The 20,434-nt window shown below is 43.3% G+C and overlaps 2 protein-coding genes across 2 annotated transcripts in view; one reads left to right on the top strand and one right to left on the bottom strand.

Moving 5' to 3' along the window:
* The first annotated feature begins 892 nt into the window (after positions 1-892).
* Positions 893-20,434, top strand: part of dipk1c (divergent protein kinase domain 1C) — a 45,299-nt gene continuing 25,757 nt past the window's right edge. Inside the window, 7 exon segments of the mRNA XM_062415299.1 lie at positions 893-949; positions 5,105-5,239; positions 5,241-5,291; positions 5,293-5,310; positions 6,021-6,074; positions 6,185-6,372; positions 9,539-9,854. Of these exon segments, the coding sequence (XP_062271283.1) occupies positions 893-949; positions 5,105-5,239; positions 5,241-5,291; positions 5,293-5,310; positions 6,021-6,074; positions 6,185-6,372; positions 9,539-9,854 (819 nt within the window).
* On the bottom strand, positions 13,008-14,678 carry LOC133977169 (tripartite motif-containing protein 16-like). The gene has a single exon (XM_062415298.1). The coding sequence runs from the start codon at positions 14,676-14,678 to the stop codon at positions 13,008-13,010; it is 1,671 nt and encodes a 556-aa protein (XP_062271282.1).

Here is a 20,434-nt window from a genome sequence, read left to right as displayed (position 1 = left end):
CATTTAAATAATAAAGCCTCTGAAGAGAAAAATATGCAAAGATCCTCTTCTAATTTCAATCACTAACATTGTATCTAGGGATGCTCCATATTGACTTTTCTGCCGATATCCGATATTCCGATATCGTCCAACTCTTCATTTCCGATACCGATATTTGAAGGCTTTTTACACCAAAACTGTTAGGGTAACAACATAACATCTCCTACTGTTGAATTAACACATTATGCATAATTTTATTGTGAGGACCCACTGGATGCAAACATAAATGCAACATGGCTTTCCACATGTAAACACTGTCTGTGCAACATAAGAGAACAACTTCAACTTAAGTTATGGAAAAAAAGAGCCAATATAACACTGACATATTTATTATGCTGCTTTGCAGTCATTTACTATCCGTAGGGAACACTTGGAAATATTTCCAAACCACAGACATAAGCCCCGTTTCTGGAGGCGGGACCTTTTATAGGAACGTCCTCTCACTTCGGTCCTCTCAGCTGTTGTGTCTCCAGCAGAGTAGGACCCAGATAGGGACCCTGATAGGACCCAGATAGGACCCAGATAGGACCCAGATAGAACCCAGATAGGACCCAGATAGGACCCAGATATGACCCAGATAGGACCCAGATAGGACCCAGATAGGACCCGATAGGACCCGGATAGGACCCGGATAGGACCCAGATAGGACCCACCGGACTCTGCAGAGTAGGACCCAGATAGGACCCAGATAGGACCCAGATAGGACCCAGATATGACCCAGATAGGACCCAGATAGGGACCCAGCGTACTCTGCAGAGTAGGACCCAGAGTAGGGCCCCAGAGTAGGACCCAGAGTAGGGCCCAGAGTAGGACCCAGATAGGACCCAGATAGGACCCCAGATATGACCCAGATATGACCCAGATAGGACCCAGCGGACTCTGCAGAGTAGGACCCAGAGTAGGGCCCAGAGTAGGAAAGAAGGAGGCAGAGAAGGAAGGGAGGGAAAAGAAGGACAGAAGGGAGGGAGGAAAGAAGGAACAGTCAAAACAGACTGGGTCAATTTGACCCGGGAGGGTATATATCCTTAATTCTCATATTGCATTATAATCTTTCTTCTACCAAAACAACCCATTCAACTCTTTGCTCTCCATCTGCTTCGCTTCCATTTCAGGAAACTCGTGAGGACTTCTTTCAATATCTGATTTTTTTTAAGAAAGTTTTCCAAATATGTACTTTCACATACAAGAAGCATCAGAAGTATCAAAGGTTGCCAAGCATGTCCAAACTCATTTTTCTAGGCTTCATTTTGAAACTAAGCTCCTCTCTGACTCAAGCAGACATTCATCCAATTCAACCCGAACCTCTGACGAGCGAAGGCCTAATCAGATGCAGCAGTGATTATGCAACCGCTGCTTAAACTGTCCTCAGATTTATAACCCTGGTTTTTAACAGTTTGCGTCTTTGTTTCTTTTTAAATTGAGTAAAAAAAAAACAAACAACTCATTAATTCAAGCTTCTAAAAGGATTACAGCTCTATTTAACCTTTGTGTCGTCCTCCCGGGTCAAATTGACCACGTCTGTTTGGACTGTTCCTTCTTTCCTCCCTTCCTTCCTTCCTGCTCCCTCCCTCCTTTCCTTTCTTCCTTCTGTCCTTCTTTCCTCCCTCTCTCCTCCCTCCCTCCCCTCCCTCCCTCCCTCCTTTCCTTCCTTCTCCTCCCTCCCTTCCTACCTTCCTCTCCTTTCATTCCTTCTTCCTCCCTTCCTTCCTTCCTCCCTCCTTTCCTTCCTTCCTTACTTCTGTCCTTCCTTTCCTCCCTCCTTCCTTCTGTCCTCCCTCCTTCCCTCCTTCCTTTCCTCCTTTCCTCCCCTCCTTCTCTCTTTATTTCCTCCCCACTGCCATCCTCCCTTCCTTCCTTCCCTCCTTCCTCCCTCCCTCCCTCCCTCCTTTCCTTCCTTTTTCCTCCCTCCCTTCCTTCTTTCCTCCCTTCCTTCCTTCCTTCCTACCTTCCTCCCTTCCTTCCTTTCCTCCTTTCCTCCCTCCTCTCTCTTTCTTTCCTCCCCCCTACCATCCTCCCTTCCTTCCTTCCTTCCTTCCTTCCTTCCTTCCTTCCTTCCTTCCTTCCTTCTCTCCCTCCTTCTTCCTCCCTCCCTCCTTCCTTCTTTCCTTCCTCCATCCTACCTTCATCCCTCCCCTCCTTTCCTTCCTTCTTCCTCTCTCCCTACCTCCTTTCCTTCTTTCTTCCCCTCTCCCTTCCTACCTTCCACCCATCCTTCCTTTCCTTCATTTCCTCCCTCCTTCTCTCTTTCTTTCCTCCCCCTACCATCCTCCCTTCCTTCCTTCTTTCCTCCCTCCCCTCCTACCTCCCTCCCTTCCTTCCTTCTTCCTCCTTCCCTCCCTCCCTCCCTCCTTCCTTCCTCACTACCATCCTTTCCTTCCTCCCTTCCTTCCTTGACTCGAGGACAACAGTAGGGGTTAAAACATTAAAAAAAAACCTTGATCCAGATCAGAAGGTAATATGAGTCTGGTGGGGGGGGGGGGGTGTGGTGGGGGGGGTGTGTGGGGGGGGGGGGGGGGGGGGCAGGAAGACAGAACAGAAGAAGAAGACACCCAGAGATAAGAGCGAGGTATGCAGACGGGTTAATTGGGCCGAGGCACAGAGAGCGAGTCTGTTATCGCTGAGATGAAAGATGAGGAAAGACGACGGATGATAGACGATCTTCCACCTTTTCCAACATCAGACATTTAACGTGTTAAAGGGGGAGAGTTTAGATAATATTGCCATTTTCGCTCTTCATGTGTTTCCTGAGTCCCTAAACATGAGCAGATGGTCTATAAATCTGCAGGAGAGCGAATGTTAACATTTCAAAGTGGTTCATATCTCAAACTGACACGATGGAGCCAGCTGGATCTGATCTGCTCGGAGCGGGATCGGCTGGATTCTCATGAGCTGTGAAACTGTGTCGCCAACATCACCCATCAACATTTCACACTATCAGTTTATTCACATGGAAATTAACTGGAATCACATGTTCAAACCTCCCTCATTCTCTCTTTCTTTCCTTCCTTACTTCCCTCCTTTCCTTTCTTCTTCCTCCCTTCCTTCCTTCCCTCCTTTCCTTCCTCTCTCCCTCCTTTCATTCCCTCCTTCCTTCCTGGAAGGATGCAAGAGAGGAAGAAGGAAGGAAAGGAGGGAGTAAGAAGGAAGGAAAGGAGGGAAGGAAGGAAGGGAGGAAGAAGGAAGGAAAGGAGGGAGTAAGAAGGAAGGAAAGGAAGGGAGGAAAGAAGGAAGTTAAGAAAGACAGAAGGAGGGAGGAAAGAAGGAAGGGAGGAAGGAAGGAACCAAGGAAGGAAGGAAGGACGTAAAGAAGGAGGGAGGGAGGGAGGAAGGAAGGACAGAAGGAAGGAAGAAAGTGGGGATGGAGGAAGGAAAGAAGTAGGGAAGGAGGAAGGAAGGAAGGAAGGAAGGAAGGAAGGAAGGAAGGAAGGGAGGAAGAAGGAAGGAAAGGAGGGAGTAAGAATGAAGGAAAGGAGGGGAAGGAAGGAAGGGAGGAAAGAAAGAAGGAGAAAGGGAGGGAGAAAGGAAGGGAGGAAGGAAGGAAGGAAAGAAAGACAGAAGGAGGGAGGAAAGAAGGAAGGGAGGAAGGAAGGAACCAAGGAAGGAAGGAGGGACGTAAAGAAGGAGGGAGGGAGGGAGGAAGGAAGGACAGAAGGAAGGAAGAAAGTGGGATGGAGGAAGGAAAGAAGTAGGGAAGGAGGAAGGAAGGAAGGAAGGGGAGGAAAGAAGGAACAGTCACAACAGACGGGGTCAATTTGACCCGGAGGAGGACGACACAAAGGTTAACCTTAATATTTATTCTCAGGCTTTGTGCTCCTGAGAACACATCAATGCTTTTCAGGTGCTTACTGTTAAACGTTGGCTGTAAGAGCTTCCCCTGAGAGCTTTCACAGTCGTGGTATTTGAAGGGTTAAGCATGCTTTCCAGCAGCTGTCCGGCCAGGTGTGTGTGAAGCAGCAGGTGTGTGTGCGATGTCTGGGTTTTAGTCTGTGAGCTCCTTACTGACTGATGTTTGTGTTGGAATGTGGGCAGAACGAGGATTAGCCGGGTAATCCCTGACCAGAACATCGCTAATCCTCAAAATCATCCCTCACACCTCTGGCACTGAGCTATACAGACAGCACACCGGATATGTGTGTGTTGTGTGTGTGTGTGTGTGTGTGTGTGTGTGTGTGTGTGTGTGTGCGTGTGTGTGTGTTTCTATAGCATGTGTGCTCATAACTCTTCTGTAGAATGGGTTTTAAGGCTTCCTTAAGTTAGAAGAGAGAAAAGGATAAATGGGAAAAGGAAGGAGAGAAGGATAAATGTTATAATGAAGAGACAGAAAGATCAGATCAGTGAGAGCAGAGAATAACCTTAAGAAGGAAGGGAGGGAGGAAGAAGGAAGGAAAGGAGGGAGGAAGAAGGAAGGAAGGATGGAAGGGAGGAAGAAGGAAGGAAAGGAGGGAGGAAGAAGGAAGGAAGGATGGAAGGGAGGAAGAAGGAAGGAAATGAGGAAGGAAGGGAGGGAGGAAGGAAGAAGGAAGGAAAGGAGGGAAGAAGGAAGGAAGGAAGGAAAAAAGGAAGGAAAGGAGGGAGGGAGGAAGGAAAGAAGGAAGGGAGGGAGAAAGAGAGAGGAAGGAAAGGAAGGAAGGAAGGATGGACGAAGGGAGGAAAGAAGGAAAGAAGGAAAGAAAGACAGAGGAAAGAAGGAAGGGAGAAAGAGAGAGGAAGGAAAGAAAGAGAGAAGGAGGGAGGAAGGAAGGACAGACGGAAGGAAGGAAGGGAGGAAAGAACGGTCAATTTGACCCGGGAGGACGACACGAAGGTTAAAAAAACAAGTAACTATAGTAAAAAAACTTAACTGTATTTCAGTCAGAGGTGAAATCAACCAGCTGAGGATCTGATGTCTTTGTTGTTTCCACTATGCAGTCATTATCTCTCTTATTGATTTCAGTCTGAGATGAATCTGAATTTGACTCATTCTGTGTGTCTTCCTCCCTTCCTTCCTGCCTTCCTTCCTTCCTTCCTTCCTTCCTTCCTTCATTCCTTCCTTCCTTCCTTCCCTCCTTCCTTCTCTCCTGTTCAGTGTCTGGAGTTCGGCGAGGGCTCGGTGACGGGCGACATGTGTGAGGATCTGTGTGTGCTCGGCCTGGTCGAGTACAAGCGCTGCCTCTACTACGAGAACGGGAAGAAGGTGATCGAGGCTCGCTGGAGAGGAAACCCCTATCATCCTCAAGTCCAAACTGGAGAACTTCTCCTCCTACGAGCCGCTGGGGGATACTGGACTACCAGGTGGAGATCTAGTCTTCTAGTTTAATCCAATCAGAGCACATTAAAGTCCGTGTAAAGTAAGAATAAATATGTGTTCTGAGTTTGACATACCACAGAAAAGTGTGTTGTTAACCACCCTGCCAAATTTGAATGATTAAAAAAATCGCCAAATATATGAAATTAGGCTTCAAAGTTGTGTAAAAGTCTGCCTATTTCTCTGTTCCTAAACGCTGTGTGAGTGCCCCGCCGAGTCTGCTTAAGCCCCGCCCCCTTCCGAGTGTCACCTGTCAATCAAAGTCACCACCTCTACCAGAAACATGGACGCTAGGCCTGAGAGCTTTCTGCTGCTAGCTCTGCGGCTAGCTCGGCGGCTAGCTCGGCGGCTAACTCGGCGGTTAGCTCGGCGGCTAGCTCGGCGGCTAGCTCGGCTGCTAGCTCGGTGGTTAACTCGGCGGCTAACTCGGCGGCTAGCTCGGTGGCTAGCTCGGTGGCTAACTCAGCTAACTGGCTACCTGTAGACTGTAAATGTATTTATACCTCTACAGCAGCAGGGCGGGTTTATGCTAAGCCTAGCTCCACAATTCAAATCTAAATGTTTGAAATGCTTTTTACACATTTTTTAAGAAATACATTTATGACCTATTTAATGTGTTTAGAAGAAAATGTCTGAATTCACTTTACACAGTCTTTAAAATGATTTACAGGTATTAATCTTTTCCTCTCTTTAACAGGACACAGCAGAGGAGCTCTCCCCTCTCGATGTGGTTTTCTACGCCACTTTGGAAGTTAGTGACATCAGACATTTGCTGCTAATTAAACTCACAATTGTCTGTTTTTTAAAAAACCTTTCTGTGGGCCAAAGTTTACAGTGAGCGTTCCTTTCTTCTGAACTAAGGTACGAAACTCCCTGGGCCTGGCTGAGGATGATGAGGAGGATGAAGGAGGAGGAGGAGGAGGAGGAAGTAACAGTTCTCTGGCCAGGCTTTGGGGGAAGAAGCTGAAAAACAGAGACAAGAGTTACTCCAGAGCAGAGCTGGCATCACTCTGGTCTCTGCTGCAGCAGGAGGAGTACACCTTCCTCAGGTAGAAGCTTCCTGTTGCTTCCTTCTGTCCTTCCTTCCTTCCTTCCTTCCTTCCTTCCTTCCTTCCTTCCTTCCTTCCTTCCTTCCTTCCTTCCTTCCTTCCTTCCTGTTGTTCTCGCAACCCGCTCTGAAAGGTGCATTTAAATATAAAGTAGCTGCCATGACTATCTGACCAGTAGTGGTTGAGCAGGGTTCTTATTTCTTTCCTTCCTTCCTTCTTTTCTTCCTGTCTTCCTTCCATCCTTCCTTCCTTCCTTCCTTCCTTCCTTCCTTCCTTCCTTCCTTCTGTTCTTCCTTCCTTCTGTCCTTCTGTCCTTCCTTCCTTCCTTCCTTCTGTTCTTCCTTCCTGTCCTTCCTTCTGTCCTTCCTTCCTTCCTTCCTTCCTTCCTTCCTTCCTTCCTTCCTTCCTTCCTTCCTTCCTTCCTTCCTTCCTTCCTTCCTTCCTTCTGTCCTTCCTTCCTTCCTTCCTTCATTCCTTCATTCCTTCCTTCTTTCCTTCCTTCCTTCCCTTCCTTCCTTCCTTCTGTCCGTCCTTACTTCCTTCTTTCCTTCCTTCCTTCGTCCTTCCTTCCTTCCTTCATTCCTTCCTTCCTTCCTTCTGTCCGTCCTTACTTCCTTCTTTCCTTCCTTCGTCCTTCCTTCCTTCGTCCTTCCTTCCTTCTTTCCTTCCTTCCTTCCTTCCTGTCCTTCCTTCCTTCCTTCCTTCCTTCCTCCCTTCCTTCCTAGAGCTGAAAATGCCTCATAACCCCCCCAAAAAAACTGAACAATGCTTCAATTTTACATTTAAGTCTTATCAGATAACCTCGTTTCATCCTTGAATATGTGAGAAATGCTGCGAGCAGAGCCGGAGGACGAGAAGAAGAAAAAGAAAGTAAAAGAGTTAGTTTCCAGTCGGAGCACAGAGACGCTCAGACATCCGTCAGGCCAGAAGCCAAAAGCTCCACCGAGTCCTAAAATAAAGCCGGCGAGGCGAAGTGACCTGCTTATCTGGAGGCGAGCAGACAGAGTATACAGTGACAAATGGAGTGTAGGAAATACAGGAACAAGCTGTGTGTGTGTGTGTGTGTGTGTGTGTGTGTGTGTGTGTGTGTGTGTGTGTGTGTGTGTGTGTGTGTGTGTGTGTGTTTGTGTTTGTGTGTGTGTGTGTGTGTGTGTGTGTGTGTGTGTGTGTGTGTGTGAGGGTCGACGGCTGGAGGAAAAGAAACAAAAGGAAAAGGAGAAAAATGCTCAAAAAGAAAGAGCTCGTCTTACATCTTAAGCAGAGGTGATCTCATTTGGGCCGGATCCTTAAAAAGATGGAGGGAAGGAAGGAAGGAAAGACAGACAAAAGTAAGAAGGTAAGAAAGGTAGGAATGACAGACAGAAGGAAGGATAGAAGGAGGAAAGGGAGGAAGGACAAGTGGAAGGAAGGAACGAAGTGCGGAAAAAAGGAAGGTAGGAAGGACAGATGGAAGGAAGGAAGGAAAGAAGGAAGGACAGAAGGAAGAAAGGGAGGAAGGACAGACAGAAGGAAGGATGGAAAGAAGGAAGGACAGAAGGAAGGAAGGACAGAAGGAAGAAAGGGAGGAAGGACAGACAGAAGGAAGGAAGGAAAGAAGGAAGGACAGAAGGAAGAAAGGAAGGTAGGACAGACAGAAAGAAGGACGGAAAGAAGGAAGGACAGAAGGAGGAAAGGTAGGAAGGACAAGTGGAAGGAAGGAAAAGAACACAGGGAGGAAACTGGGCCGGATTGCACCCCTCGACGGGCCCGTTCTGGCCCACGGGCCGCATCTTTGACACCCCTGATCTAACTGCACAGAAGTTTATAATGAGGCATCTTGCTCTCAAAAGATATTAATTGATCAATCTCGTTCTCACAGCGTAAAGGAATGTAATGTTTCTTTGGCTCCGAAAAAACCCAGTTCATAATGTTTATAAGGTGCAAGTTTTGGCTAAATAGTTCACACATGCTTTATGAATCAGTCGTGTATTAACAGAACAACTCTTTTAATGATTGGACCATTTGACCAGAATCTATTTTATTTATTAACATTTTATTGACATTTGCAGCTGCAGACAGTTTGGTTCCAGCTCACTATTGTTGGTTTTATTACTGATTCAAAAAAAGGAGAGTTTCATTTCAACAGTTCAGAGAAGAAATGATGAGGACTGCTTTGTATTGTGTAAGAGTAGAAACTTCACTTTTTAAACAGACTTTGCACCAAAATGCTTCACAAAGACAGACGATATATCTGCAATAACCGAGCATGAAAGGATGAAAATTAAATGAGCAAAAGTGTAAAAACCCGAAAAAATCAAATAACAAATAAAACCGTTTAAATACGATTAAAAGCCAGAGAATAAAAGTGAGTCTTTAGATCAGAGGTGTCAAACTCGTTTTCATTCAAGGGCCTATTTGATCTCATGTGGGCCAGATCATTAAAAAGATAGAGCGAAGGAAGGAAGGAAGGAAGGAAGGAAGGAAGGAAGGAAGGAAGGAAGGAAGGAAATAAGAAGGGAAGAAAGGTAGGAAGGACAGACAGAAGGAAGGACAGAAAGAAGAAAGGAACGAAGTAAGGAAAAAAGTAAGGTAGGAAAGACAGACGGACGGAAGGACGTAAAGAAGGAAGGACAGACAGAAGGAAGAAAGGAAAGAAGGAAGGAAAAAAGGAAGGTAGGAAAGACAGATGGACGGAAGGACATAAAGAAGGAAGGACAGACAGAAGGAAGGAAGGAAAGAAGGAAGGACAGAAGGAGGAAAGGGAGGAAGGACAGACAGAAGGAAGGAAGGAAAGAAGCAAGGACAGAAGGAGGAAAGGGAGGAAGGTCAGGTGGAAGGAAGGAAGGAAAGAAGGAAGGACAGAAGGAGGAAAGGAAGGACGGACAGACAGGTGGAAGGAAGGAACGAAGTAAGGAATAAAGGAAGGTAGGAAGGAAGGAAAAGAACACAGGAAGGAAAGTGGGCCGGATTGCACCCCTCGGCAGGCAGGTTCTGGCCCACCGGCCGCATGTTTGACACCCCTGCTTTAGATGCTTTTTAGACAGCCTGGTCTCGTCCCCTTACTCTTGCCCCCATAAGCGAGGCCCTGCCAACATGCTATGGTAGGAGGATCTGAGCGGTCTGGTGCTGCTTTAAGTGGTGAGAAGTTCTGAACGTCCATCTCAACCTTCCCTCTTCTGTTCTCCAGAGTCCTGCAGGACCTCAGCACCCACGTGGCCAAGGTGTTGGGCTCCTGCGGTCACTTCTACGCTGTGGAGTACCTGTCTGCCGGACACGCCTGGGACCAGAACATCTTCTCTCTGGAGGAGGTGGCGGTGTCCGGGCTGCAGGGTCAGAACCGAGCCGGAACCGGAGCTCGAGGGAGGTGGACCGCCCGGGAGATGGTGCAACGCATCGCGCTGAGCTTCCTGGACATGGTGTGGCACTTTGACAACGACTTCACCCACAAACTGCACCTGTGTGACATCAAACCGGAGAACTTCGCCATCAGGAAGGATCTGACGGTGAGTTTAGAGCATAAACTGTATATAAGAAATGGATGTAACATCCGTGACGTCACCCATTGGTTTGTGGACTGCTGCTCGGAGGCCAATAGTATCGGATCTGAGCAGCGCCATCTTGAAAATTTCAGGTGCATGCTGGGAAAAATAAAAGCAGGGATTCTACTTATATGGGCATCAGGAGGAGCATGAGGCGCCCTCCTGAACCTGTGAACCAATCAACCTGTCAATCACGACGTAGCCACGCCCTAATGCATACCCTGCTTTATCGTCACATATAAAATCAGGGAGGCCAAAATGTCCCAAATGAACATCATACTGCATTGAAGAAGGCTTTAAACTAGCGATTGAGACCATAAACACATTTTGAAAACGTTTACTGAGGTTAGAAATCAAGTGAGAAGTTGGTGAATTCTCCATTGACTTGTATAGAGACGGAAGTCCTTTTGACACCAAAACGGTCGCCCCCTGGTGGCCTTTTGATAGAATGCAGTTTTAAATTACTTCCGCGTTGGCCTCATTTCAGAGGACCGGAACTCCCCACCTGGTTTAAAGTCACTTTGTAGGAAGTTAGGTGACTTTTTATTCTCACAATGAAAACCACAAAGCAACCCTGAATACTCTTAGGGCCTGATTTACTAAGATCCCAAATAGTGGGTACTAAATTGCGAGCACAGTGCCATAGATACGGAGATAATCTGACCCAGAACAGCCTCAATGGACAAACATTTGTAGCATCTATACAAAAGTATAACATTTTAAAATACTTTAATTTTTGTGCATTTTGAGCCTTTTTAGGAAAAGTAATCAAATATCAGATTAAAAGACATTTGGGGTGTTTTTACAAGCTGTTAAATGTCAAAATGACCCAAACAGAGCAGCATGTAAGGGGTTAAAAAAAGATCCTCGCTCATGTGAAAATAAGACATGAGCTATGAGCTGCAGCCAGAGACTCTTATCTCAAAGTCACTATTAATCACACAGAGATCAGACTTTTCAAACTGATGCCTTCATCCTCTATTTCCCATCTGAAATGTTAACATTAAAAGATAAAAGTTTGCTTTTTTAACTCTAAAAATAAGCCCACACGGCCTAACAAAGATAAATTCATGCTCTTCTTTCAGTGTTTCTTTTCCTTCAGTTTTAATGCGTTCGAGAGTGTTTGGACACTGCAGTGCTGAGAAAATAAAGCAAAAGTCTGCAGTTGTTATTCCAGCGTTATCAGATGGTTTATGCAGCAGAGTCGTGGTCATTAATTCAGCACTACGTCAGGTCTCTCTGCTGGGCGCCCGCCAACAATCACAACTGAATCTAAACTATTTCATCTTCCACACTTCAGTCTGATGATTACTGAAGAAAAGTAGCAACAAAAACAACATAGAAGTAGACCCAGTTAGTAGCTCCAACACATGTCATGTAAACCAGAGGCTCATTACTGTGATTTTAGTGTTTTTCCAACATGGAACAGATTTAACTACTCACTGTTTGTAATGCCAACGTTTTAAAATGCTGCACATAAAGAAAGAAATCCCATAATGTTCACCCCAAAAAATGAGAGGGTTATTTATTTCATGAATGTATTTCATATGTGATTTTAATTAATAATTTAATCTACTTAAAGTTTAACTGTGGTGATATTCTGAGTTTATCTTAATTTCTGTGAAGTGAGTATGTAAAAATACACCATTACAAGTAAAAGTACTGCAGTATTATGAGTGATGTAGTATGCAGTATTACAGTAAAAGTACTGCAGTATTATAGTGATGTAGTATGCAGTATTACAGTAAAAGTACTGCAGTATTATGATCGATGTAGTATGTAGTATTGCAGTAAAAGTACTGCAGTATTATGAGCGATGTAGTATGCAGTATTACAGTAAAGTACTGCAGTATTATGAGTGATGTAGTATGCAGTATTACAGTAAAAGTACTGCAGTATTATGAGCGATGTAGTATGCAGTATTACAGTAAAAGTACTGCAGTATTATGAGTGATGTAGTATGCAGTATTACAGTAAAAGTACTGCAGTATTACGGTAAAAGTACTGCAGTATTACAGTAAAAGTACTGCAGTATTATGAGTGATGTAGTATGCAGTATTACAGTAAAAGTACTGCAGTATTACAGTAAAAGTACTGCAGTATTATGAGTGATGTAGTATGCAGTATTACGGTAAAAGTACTGCAGTATTATGAGTGATGTAGTATGCAGTATTACAGTAAAAGTACTGCAGTATTATGGTAAAAGTACTGCAGTATTACAGTAAAAGTACTGCAGTATTATGAGTGATGTAGTATGCAGTATTACAGTAAAAGTACTGCAGTATTATGAGCGATGTAGTATGCAGTATTACAGTAAAAGTACTGCAGTATTATGAGTGATGTAGTATGCAGTATTACGGTAAAAGTACTGCAGTATTATGAGCAATGTAGTATGCAGTATTACAGTAAAAGTACTGCAGTATTATGAGCGATGTAGTATGTAGTATTACAGTAAAAGTACTGCAGTATTATGAGTGATGTAGTATGCAGTATTACAGTAAAAGTACTGCAGTATTATGAGCGATGTAGTATGCAGTATTACAGTAAAAGAAGAAAACACTTTGATCACTGCTGATAAAAATGATCTTTATTGATTATTGAAGCTTCAGATTGTTCACACATCCAATCAGTAAAGTGTGATCAATGATTTCATGTTCAGATTGACTTCATCCACACAGTCAGTTAGTTTAACCCAGAATGTCAGCTATGTACAAGAACATCATTAATGATTATTATCATGATCATTACAGTTTGATTGAACATTTCTTTATGAATTTACAAAGTGATGAGAACAAAATATCTGTGATGAAGGAAGTTCTGCTGTTTTCTCTGTTTCAGAAACAACAGACACAAATACATCAATACAAACATGAAACTAACATTTAGAACAAAGAGAAGTTAAAAACATGGTGATGAGCAGTGAGAGCCTCCATGGAGAAAAACACACAGGAAAAAGTCACATTTAAAGAAACTGAACATATCAATGAAACATAAAGTAAACAAAGTGTTGAATATCACTATTAGCATGTCAGCTGATCTCTGAGCAGCTCAGAAACATGGAGACAAAAACATGAAGAATTACAACATCTGACACATGAAGTCTGAAATGACTTCTGTCTATTTCATTTCACACAACTCAGCTGAGGCTCCAACACCAATGTGAGGAATAAGCCTAAATCCAGCATAGAGAGGCTGAGTGAATGTGGTCTGGACTCTGTGGAGGAGAGTCATGGTTTCAGAGACGCTGTAGAAGGACAGAATACCTGCTCTGTGATCCAGGTACACTCCGACTCTGGAGGAATCAGGACCTGAGACGGGAGTTTGAATTCTGTTAAACCAAAATTCATAACTGTTATTGTCACGATCTAAAGACCAAGATTTGTCATTACGTCCAAATACAGATTCTTCTCCTGCTCTGCTGATATTCTTGTATGCGACTGCTACATCAACTCCTCCTTCCCACTCCACCTCCCAGTAACAACGTTCAGTCAGACTCTCTCTACTCAGGACCTGCCACTGATCAGTGAATCTGTCTGTGTGACTAGAATAAGACTGTTGTTGTTTAGTATATTCTACTTTTCTGTTCCCCTCAGATAATAACAGATGTATGTTTACTGTGTTTGGATCCAGAGTGATTTCACATGAATATTTTAAGAACTCAGCTCTGGTCTTGGGTTCTGGTTCTGACAGTAAAACGTCCACTTCAGTCACTGCCAGTGAGATGTTTGTGCATTCGTCCCTCAGGATGTCCTGTAGTTTATCTCTGAGCTCTGACACAGCTGCTGTCACATCCTCAAAGTATCTCAGAGGACGGATATTGATGCTGGATGAGTCTGTAGCTTCACTGAGTTGTGACACTGAGGGGTAGTTGTGTAGAAACTGGTTGTGATCCTCTGTGTGTGAGAGCTGCTTCAGTTCAGCGTCTTTCCTCTTCAGCTCAGTGATCTCCTGCTGCAGCTTCTCCTGAAGCTCTTTGACTCGAGTCACTTCAGTTTCCTGCTGGGATCTGATCTGCTGCTTCACATCAGAGTTTCTTTTCTGGAGGAGACGGATCATCTGAGTGAAGATCTTCTCACTGTCCTCCACTGCTTTATCAGCAGAGCGACTGACGGCCTCCACCTCCTGTTGAAGCAGCTTCACATCTTTCTCTCTGTCCTGGATTCTCTGCTGGATGTTTAGTCGACTCACCTCGAGCTCTCTCTGCCTCTCAGTCCTTTCTGCTGCAGCTGGGACTGTGTCGTGGCCTTTATGTTCATCCATAGTGCACAGATAACAGATACACTTCTTATCTGTACGGCAGAATATCTTCATCACCTCATCATGACGAGAGCAGATGTTCTCCTGGAGCTTCTCCGAGGGCTCCACCAGCTTGTGTTTCTTTAATGGAGCTGCATCATAATGAGGCTGGAGGTGATTCTCACAGTAAGAGGCAGGACAGCTCAGACAGGACTTGAAGGCTTTCAGCTTCCTCCCAGTGCAGACATCACAGGCCACATCTTCAGGTCCAGCATAGCAGTGATCAGCAGGAGCAGCTTGGAGTCCAGTCTTCTTCAGCTGCTCCACTAAAGCTGCTAACATGGTGTTTTTCTTCAGGACAGGCCTCGGTGTGAAGGCCTCTCTGCACTGAGGGCAGCTGTAGATCCTCCTCTGATTCTCTCCATCCCAGAATCCTTTAATACAGCTCATACAGTAGCTGTGTCCACAGGGAATAGTCACCGGATCCTTCAGTAGATCCAGACAGATCACACAAGAGAAGGATTCTCGGTCCAGCTGATCTCTCTGCGCCATTTCAGCTCTCAGAGGCAACGACTGTCTGACCTTCACTTTCTATTTGATCATGTGATTCTGCTGAATGCAGCCTGACAGCTCTGTGCTGCGTCACATGTTGGTTACACCCATCTACATCCTGTAGCTCTGAAGGGAGAGAACAATGAAATCTGATCCCAGAGTGGAGCTTGTTGAGTTTAAAGAACAGAGACGGTTATCAGGACGAGGAGCCGCTCTGTGGATTCAAACTGTGTTTCCTCATTTACAGTAAAGTCTCAGTTAAAAGCTGCTCAACATTTAACTTTACTGCTATGTACAAATACTCCATTACAAGTAAAAGTACTACATGAAAAATCCTCCTACAGTAAAAGTACTGCAGTATTATGAGTGATGTAGTATGCAGTATTACAGTAAAGTACTGCAGTATTATAGTGATGTAGTATGCAGTATTACAGTAAAAGTACTGCAGTATTATGAGTGATGTAGTATGCAGTATTACAGTAAAAGTACTGCATTATTATGAGCGATGTAGTATGCAGTATTACAGTAAAAGTACTGCAGTATTATGAGCGATGTAGTATGCAGTATTACAGTAAAAGTACTGCAGTATTATGAGCGATGTAGTATGCAGTATTACAGTAAAAGTACTGCAGTACTATGAGTGATGTAGTATGCAGTATTATAGTAAAAGTACTGCAGTATTATGAGTGATGTAGTATGCAGTATTACAGTAAAAGTACTGCAGTATTATAGTGATGTAGTATGCAGTATTACAGTAAAGGTACTGCAGTATTATAGTGATGTAGTATGCAGTATTACAGTAAAAGTACTGCAGTATTATGAGTGATGTAGTATGCAGTATTACAGTAAAAGTACTGCAGTATTATAGTGATGTAGTATGCAGTATTACAGTAAAAGTACTGCAGTATTATAGTGATGTAGTATGCAGTATTACAGTAAAAGTACTGCAGTATTATAGTGATGTAGTATGCAGTATTATAGTAAAAGTACTGCAGTATTATGAGTGATGTAGTATGCAGTATTACAGTAAAAGTACTGCAGTATTATGAGTGATGTAGTATGCAGTATTACAGTAAAAGTACTGCAGTATTATGAGTGATGTAGTATGCAGTATTACAGTAAAAGTACTGCAGTATTATGAGTGATGTAGTATGCAGTATTACAGTAAAAGTACTGCAGTATTATGAGTGATGTAGTATGCAGTATTACAGTAAAAGTACTGCAGTATTATGAGTGATGTAGTATGCAGTATTACAGTAAAAGTACTGCAGTATTATAGTGATGTAGTATGCAGTATTACAGTAAAAGTACTGCAGTATTATGAGTGATGTAGTATGCAGTATTACAGTAAAAGTACTGCAGTATTATGAGTGATGTAGTATGCAGTATTACAGTAAAAGTACTGCAGTATTATGAGTGATGTAGTATGCAGTATTACAGTAAAAGTACTGCAGTATTATGAGTGATGTAGTATGCAGTATTACAGTAAAAGTACTGCAGTATTATGAGCGATGTAGTATGCAGTATTACAGTAAAAGAAGAAAACACTTTGATCACTGTTGATAAAAATGATCTTTATTGATTATTGAAGCTTCAGATTGTTCACACATCCAATCAGTAAAGTGTGATCAATGATTTCATGTTCAGATTGACTTCATCCACACAGTCAGTTAGTTTAACCCAGAATGTCAGCTATGTACAAGAACATCATTAATGATTATTATCATGATCATTACAGTTTGATTGAACATTTCTTTATGAATTTACAAAGTGATGAGAACAAAATATCTGTGATGAAGGAAGTTCTGCTGTTTTCTCTGTTTCAGAAACAACAGACACAAATACATCAATACAAACATGAAACTAACATTTAGAACAAAGAGAAGTTAAAAACATGGTGATGAGCAGTGAGAGCCTCCATGGAGAAAAACCATAGACTGTATATAAGAAATGGACGTAACATCCGTGACGTCACCCATTGGTTTGTGGACTGCTGCTCGGAGGCCAATAGTATCGGATCTGAGCAGCGCCATCTTGAAAATTTCAGGTGCATGCTGGGAAAAATAAAAACAGGGATTCTACTTATATGGGCATCAGGAGGAGCATGAGGCGCCCTCCTGAACCTGTGAACCAATCAACCTGTCAATCACCACGTAGCCACGCCCTAATGCATACCCTGCTTTATCGTCACATATAAAATCAGGGAGGCCAAAATGTCCCAAATGAACATCATACTGCATTGAAGAAGGCTTTAAACTAGCGATTTAGACCATAAACACATTTTGAAAACGTTTACTGAGGTTAGAAATCAAGTGAGAAGTTGGTGAATTCTCCATTGACTTGTATAGAGACGGAAGTCCTTTTGACACCAAAACGGTCGCCCCCTGGTGGCCTTTTGATAGAATGCAGTTTTAAGTTACTTCCGCGTTGGCATCATTTCAGAGGACCTGAACTCCCCGCCTGGTATTAACACACAGGAAAAAGTCACATTTAAAGAAACTGAAAATGTCAACAACACATACATGAAGTAAAAAGAAGTGTTTAGGAAAAATATACATACACAAATACACCCGTTCTTTACATTACCGGTTTAGGGTTATAAAGTTGTGTTGTATGAACTACAGGTGTTAACTTCATTGTGTACTGTGAGGTGTATATAAACCGTCTGCAGTTAGGATGCGACTACCTCAGTGAATAAACCAGGAAGACAGTTATCTTGTTCCAACAACACGTGACAGCTGATCTCTGAGCAGCTCAGAAACATGAAGAATTACAACATCTGACACATGAAGTCTGAAATGACTTCTGTCTATTTCACTTTACACAACTCAGCTTTGGATAAAACATGAACAAAAAGTCCAGCATAGAGAGGCTGAGTGAATGTGGTCTGGACTCTGTGGAGGAGAGTCATGGTTTCAGAGACGCTGTAGAAGGACAGAATACCTGCTCTGTGATCCAGGTACACTCCGACTCTGGAGGAACCACGACCTGAGACGGGAGTTCTGATGTTGTTGAAGCAAAATCCATAGTCATTGTCTAAAGACCAAGATTTGTCATTACGTCCAAATAGAGATTCACATCCTGCTCTGCTGATATTCTTGTATGCGACTGCTACATGAACTCCCCATCCTCCTCTCCACTCCACCTCCCAGTAACAACGTCCAGTCAGACTCTCTCTACTCAGGACCTGATAACTAGTGAATCTGTCTGGATGACTAGAATAAGACTGTTGTTCATCTTTCCAATCTACTTTTCTGTTCCCATCAGATAATAACAGATCTGTGTTTACTGTGTTTGGATCCAGAGTGATTTCACGTGAATATTTTAAGAACTCAGCTCTGGTCTTGGGTTCTGGTTCTGGTTCTGGCAGTAAAACGTCCACTTCAGTCACTGCCAGTGAGATGTTTGTCCATTTGTCCCTCAGGATGTCCTGTAGTTTATCTCTGAGCTCTGACACAGCTGCTGTCACATCCTCAAAGTATCTCAGAGGACGGATATTGATGCTGGATGAGTCTGTAGGTTCACTGAGTTGTGACACTGAGGGGTAGTTGTGTAGAAACTGGTTGTGATCCTCTGTGTGTGAGAGCTGCTTCAGTTCAGCATCTTTCCTCTTCAGCTCAGTGATCTCCTGCTGCAGCTTCTCCTGAAGCTCTTTGACTCGTCTCACTTCAGTTTCCTGCTGGGATCTGATCTGCTGCTTCACATCAGAGCTTCTTTTCTGGAGGAGACGGATCAGCTGAGTGAAGATCTTCTCACTGTCCTCCACTGCTTTATCAGCAGAGCGACTGACGGTCTCCACCTCCTGTTGAAGAAGCTTCACATCTTTCTCTCTGTGCTGGATTCTCTGCTGGATGTTTAGTCGACTCACCTCGAGCTCTCTCTGCCTCTCAGTCCTTTCTGCTGCAGCTGTGACTGTGTCGTGGCCTTTATGTTCATCCATAGTGCACAGATAACAGATACTCTTCTTATCTGTACGGCAGAATATCTTCATCACCTCATCATGACGAGAGCAGATGTTCTGCTGGAGCTTCTTGGAGGGCTCCACCAGCTTGTGTTTCTTTAATGGAGCTGCATCATAATGAGACTGGAGGTGATTCTTACAGTAAGAGGCAGGACAGGTCAGACAGGACTTGAAGGCTTTCAGCTTCCTCCCAGTGCAGACATCACAGGCCACATCTTCAGGTCCAGCATAGCAGTGATCAGCAGGAGCAGCTTGGAGTCCAGTCTTCTTCAGCTGCTCCACTAAAGCTGCTAACATGGTGTTTTTCTTCAGGACAGGCCTCGATGTGAAGGCCTCTCTGCACTGAGGGCAGCTGTAGATCTTCCTCTGATCCTCTACATCCCAGAATCCTTTAATACAGCTCATACAGTAGTTGTGTCCACAGGGAATAGTCACCGGATCCTTCAGTAGATCCAGACAGATCGAACAAGAGAAGGATTCTCGATCCAGCTGATCTTTCTGCGCCATTTTAGCTCTCAGAGGCAACGACTGTCTGAGCTTCACTTACTGATAAATGTAACAGATTTGAACTTTGATCTGATCATGTGATTCAGTCATAAATGCAGCCTGACAGCTCTGTGCTGCGTCACATGTTGGTTACACCCATCTACAAACTGTAGACCTGAAGGGAGAGAACAAGGAACTCTGATCCCAGAGTGGAGCTTGTTGTGTTTAAAGAACAGAGACGGTTATCAGGACGAGGAGCCGCTCTGTGAATTCAAACTGTGTTTCCTCATTTACAGTAAAGTCTCAGTTAAAAGCTGCTCAACATTTAACTTTACTGCAATGTACAAATACTCCATTACAAGTAAAAGTACTACATGAAAAATCCTCCTACAGTAAAAGTACTGCAGTATTATGAGCGATGTACTATGCAGTATTACAGTAAAAGTACTGCAGTATTATGGTAAAAGTACTGCAGTATTATGAGTGATGTAGTATGCAGTATTACAGTAAAAGTACTGCAGTATTATGAGCGATGTAGTATGCAGTATTACAGTAAAAATACTGCAGTATTACAGTAAAAGTACTGCAGTATTATGAGCGATGTAGTATGCAGTATTACAGTAAAAGTACTGCAGTATTACAGTAAAAGTACTGCAGTATTATGAGCGATGTAGTATGCAGTATTACGGTAAAAGTACTGCAGTATTATGAGTGATGTAGTATGCAGTATTACAGTAAAAGTACTGCAGTATTATGAGTGATGTAGTATGCAGTATTACAGTAAAAGTACTGCAGTATTATGAGTGATGTAGTATGCAGTATTACAGTAAAAGTACTGCAGTATTATGAGCGATGTAGTATGCAGTATTACAGTAAAAGTACTGCAGTACTATGAGTGATGTAGTATGCAGTATTACAGTAAAAGAAGAAAACACTTTGATCACTGCTGATAAAAATGATCTTTATTGATTATTGAAGCTTCAGATTGTTCACACATCCAATCAGTAAAGTGTGATCAATGATTTCATGTTCAGATTGACTTCATCCACACAGTCAGTTAGTTTAACCCAGAATGTCAGCTATGTACAAGAACATCATTAATGATTATTATCATGATCATTACAGTTTGATTGAACATTTCTTTATGAATTTACAAAGTGATGAGAACAAAATATCTGTGATGAAGGAAGTTCTGCTGTTTTCTCTGTTTCAGAAACAACAGACACAAATACATCAATACAAACATGAAACTAACATTTAGAACAAAGAGAAGTTAAAAACATGGTGATGAGCAGTGAGAGCCTCCATG

Source organism: Scomber scombrus, unplaced genomic scaffold (genome assembly GCF_963691925.1).
Source record: "Scomber scombrus unplaced genomic scaffold, fScoSco1.1 SCAFFOLD_247, whole genome shotgun sequence".
Taxonomy (NCBI): Eukaryota; Metazoa; Chordata; class Actinopteri; order Scombriformes; family Scombridae; genus Scomber; species Scomber scombrus.
The sequence above is the reverse complement of the archived record's forward strand: the minus strand, read 5'-3'. Positions and strand labels throughout refer to the sequence as shown.

What these genes read in the sequence shown, in the direction of transcription:
- LOC133977169 (XM_062415298.1), bottom strand. Translation starts at nt 14,678, where the DNA reads ATGGCGCAGAGAGATCAGCTGGACCGAGAATCCTTCTCTTGTGTGATC.